General features: G+C 21.3%; 1 protein-coding gene across 1 annotated transcript; it reads right to left on the bottom strand. All coding sequences in view use genetic code 6, as the record gives it.

The window, feature by feature from the left end:
• Positions 1-48: 48 nt before the first annotated feature.
• On the bottom strand, positions 49-2,231 carry TTHERM_002653513 (hypothetical protein; the record flags this gene model as incomplete). The annotated part of the gene is made up of 7 exons (XM_012799999.1): positions 49-169; positions 539-628; positions 880-969; positions 1,176-1,265; positions 1,515-1,604; positions 1,812-1,901; positions 2,142-2,231. Coding segments are annotated over 7 exons (661 nt in total), but the record flags the coding sequence as incomplete, so codon positions are not given.
• Between the last annotated feature and the right edge of the window lie 244 nt (positions 2,232-2,475).

Here is a 2,475-nt window from a genome sequence, read left to right as displayed (position 1 = left end):
AATTCAAATAGCTTTTTTGTTTTATACTCATTTTTATAGTTTAAAATATCACAATCCAAAACAAATAAACTGTTTTTACTTAAGGTTAAGTGTCAAATTTGAGAGATTAATGCATTTTGCTAAACCAGAAACTAAGCCTGATGCACCTTCATCACGAAATGAATTGTAACTTTTTAAATATTGAAGAAAAAATATATCATTAAATAGTTAATTAGAAGGAAAAAATGAAGAAAAAATATGAAATAATAAGATTAATTAATAATAATAGCAAATGTTTAATATAAATGATAAGCTTAATTAAAAAAAAAAAACAAAAAAAAGCAAGCACGATAAAAAGAAAAAGAAAAAGAGTTTTATTGTTTTTAATTAGTTTTTATGCAGTATTTTCATTTAAAGTGACTCGCGCTAATTTAGAAAAATTTGATTCATTGTTTTTAAAATATCAGCTAAATATGCATTTTTGATAAAAAAGAGTTACTTAAAAAGAAAACACTGTAATTTAAAATATCACAATCCAAATCAAATAAACTGTTTTTACCAAAGTTAAAGTGTCAAATTTGAGAGATTAATGCATTTTGCTAAACCAGAACCTAGGCCTGATGCTCCTTCATCACCAATTTAATTGTTACTTTTTAAATATTGAAGAATAAATATATCATTAAATAGTTAATTAGAAGGAAAAAATGAAGAAAAAATATGAAATAATAAGATTAATTAATAATAATAGCAAAAGTTTAATATAAATGATGAGCTTAATTAACAAAAAAAAAACAAAAAAAAACAAGCACGATAAAAAGAAAAAGAAAAAAGAATTTTAGATTTTTAATTAGTTTTTATAATTAAAATTATCACAATCCAAAACAAATAAACTGTTTTTACGAAAGGTAAAGTGTCAAATTAGAGAGATTAATGCAATTTGCTAAACCAGAACCTAAGCCTGATGCACCCATTGCACCAATTTAATTTTCACTTTTTAAATATTGAAGAATACATATATCATTAAATAGTTAATTAGAAGGAAAAAATGAAGAAAAAATATTAAATAATAAGATTAATTAATAATAATAGCAAAAGTTTAATATAAATGATGAGCTTAATTAACAAAAAAAAAACAAAAAAAAGCAAGCACAATAAAAAGAAAAAGAAAAAATCCAAAACAAATAAACTGTTTTTACTAAAGGTAAAGTGTCAAATTTGAGAGATTAATGCATTTTGCTAAACCAGAACCTAGGCCTGATGCACCTTCATCACCAATTTAATTGTTACTTTTTAAATATTGAAGAATAAATATATCATTAAATAGTTAATTAGAAGGAAAAAATGAAGAAAAAATATGAAATAATAGGATTAATTAATAATAATAGCAAAAGTTTAATATAAATGATGAGCTTAATTAACAAAAAAAAAAAAAAAAAGCATCACGATAATAAGAAAAAGAAAAAAGGGCTTTATTGTTTTTAATTAGTTTTTATAATTAAAATTATCACAATCCAAAACAAATAAACTGTTTTTACCCAAGGTAAAGTGTCAAATTAGAGAGATTAATGCAATTTGCTAAAGAAGAACCTAAGCCTGATGCACCCATTGCACCAATTTAATTTCTACTTTTTAAATATTGAAGTATAAATATATCATTAAATAGTTAATTAGAAGGAAAAAATGAAGAAAAAATATGAAATAATAAGATTAATTAATAATAATAGCAAAAGTTTAATATAAATGATGAGCTTAATTAACAAAAAAAAAAACAAAAAAAAGCAAGCACAATAAAAAGAAAAAGAAAAAATCCAAAACAAATAAACTGTTTTTACGAAAGGTAAAGTGTCAAATTTGAGAGATTAATGCATTTTGCTAAACCAGAACCTAGGCCTGATGCACCCATTGCACCAATTTTATTTCTACTTTTTAAATATTGAAGAATAAATATATCATTAAATAGTTAATTAGAAGGAAAAAATGAAGAAAAAATATTAAATAATAAGATTAATTAATAATAATAGCAAAAGTTTAATATAAATGATGAGCTTAATTAACAAAAAAAAACAACAAGATAATAAGAAAAGGAAAAAAGGGCTTTATTGTTTTTAATTAGTTTTTATAATTAAAATTATCACAATCCAAAACAAATAAACAGTTTTTACTAAAGTTCAAGTGTCAAATTTGAGAGATTAATGCATTTTGCTAAACCAGAACCTAGGCCTGATGCTCCTTGATTATTAATTTAATTGTTACTTTTTAAATATTGAAGAATAAATATATCATTAAATAGTTAATTAGAAGGAAAAAATGAAGAAAAAATATGAAATAATAAGATTAATTAATAATAATAACAAAAGTTTAATATAAATGATGAGCTTAATTAACAAAAAAAAACAACAAGATAATAAGAAAAAGAAAAAAGGGCTTTATTGTTTTTAATTAGTTTTTATAATTAAAATTATCACAATCAAAAACAAATAAACTGTTTTTACCCAA

The sequence above is a fragment of the Tetrahymena thermophila genome, assembly GCF_000189635.1.
Source record: "Tetrahymena thermophila SB210 genomic scaffold scf_8254400, whole genome shotgun sequence".
NCBI lineage: Eukaryota > Ciliophora > Oligohymenophorea > Hymenostomatida > Tetrahymenidae > Tetrahymena > Tetrahymena thermophila.
Note: the sequence above shows the minus strand (reverse complement) of the source record. Positions and strands in the feature narration are given on the sequence as shown.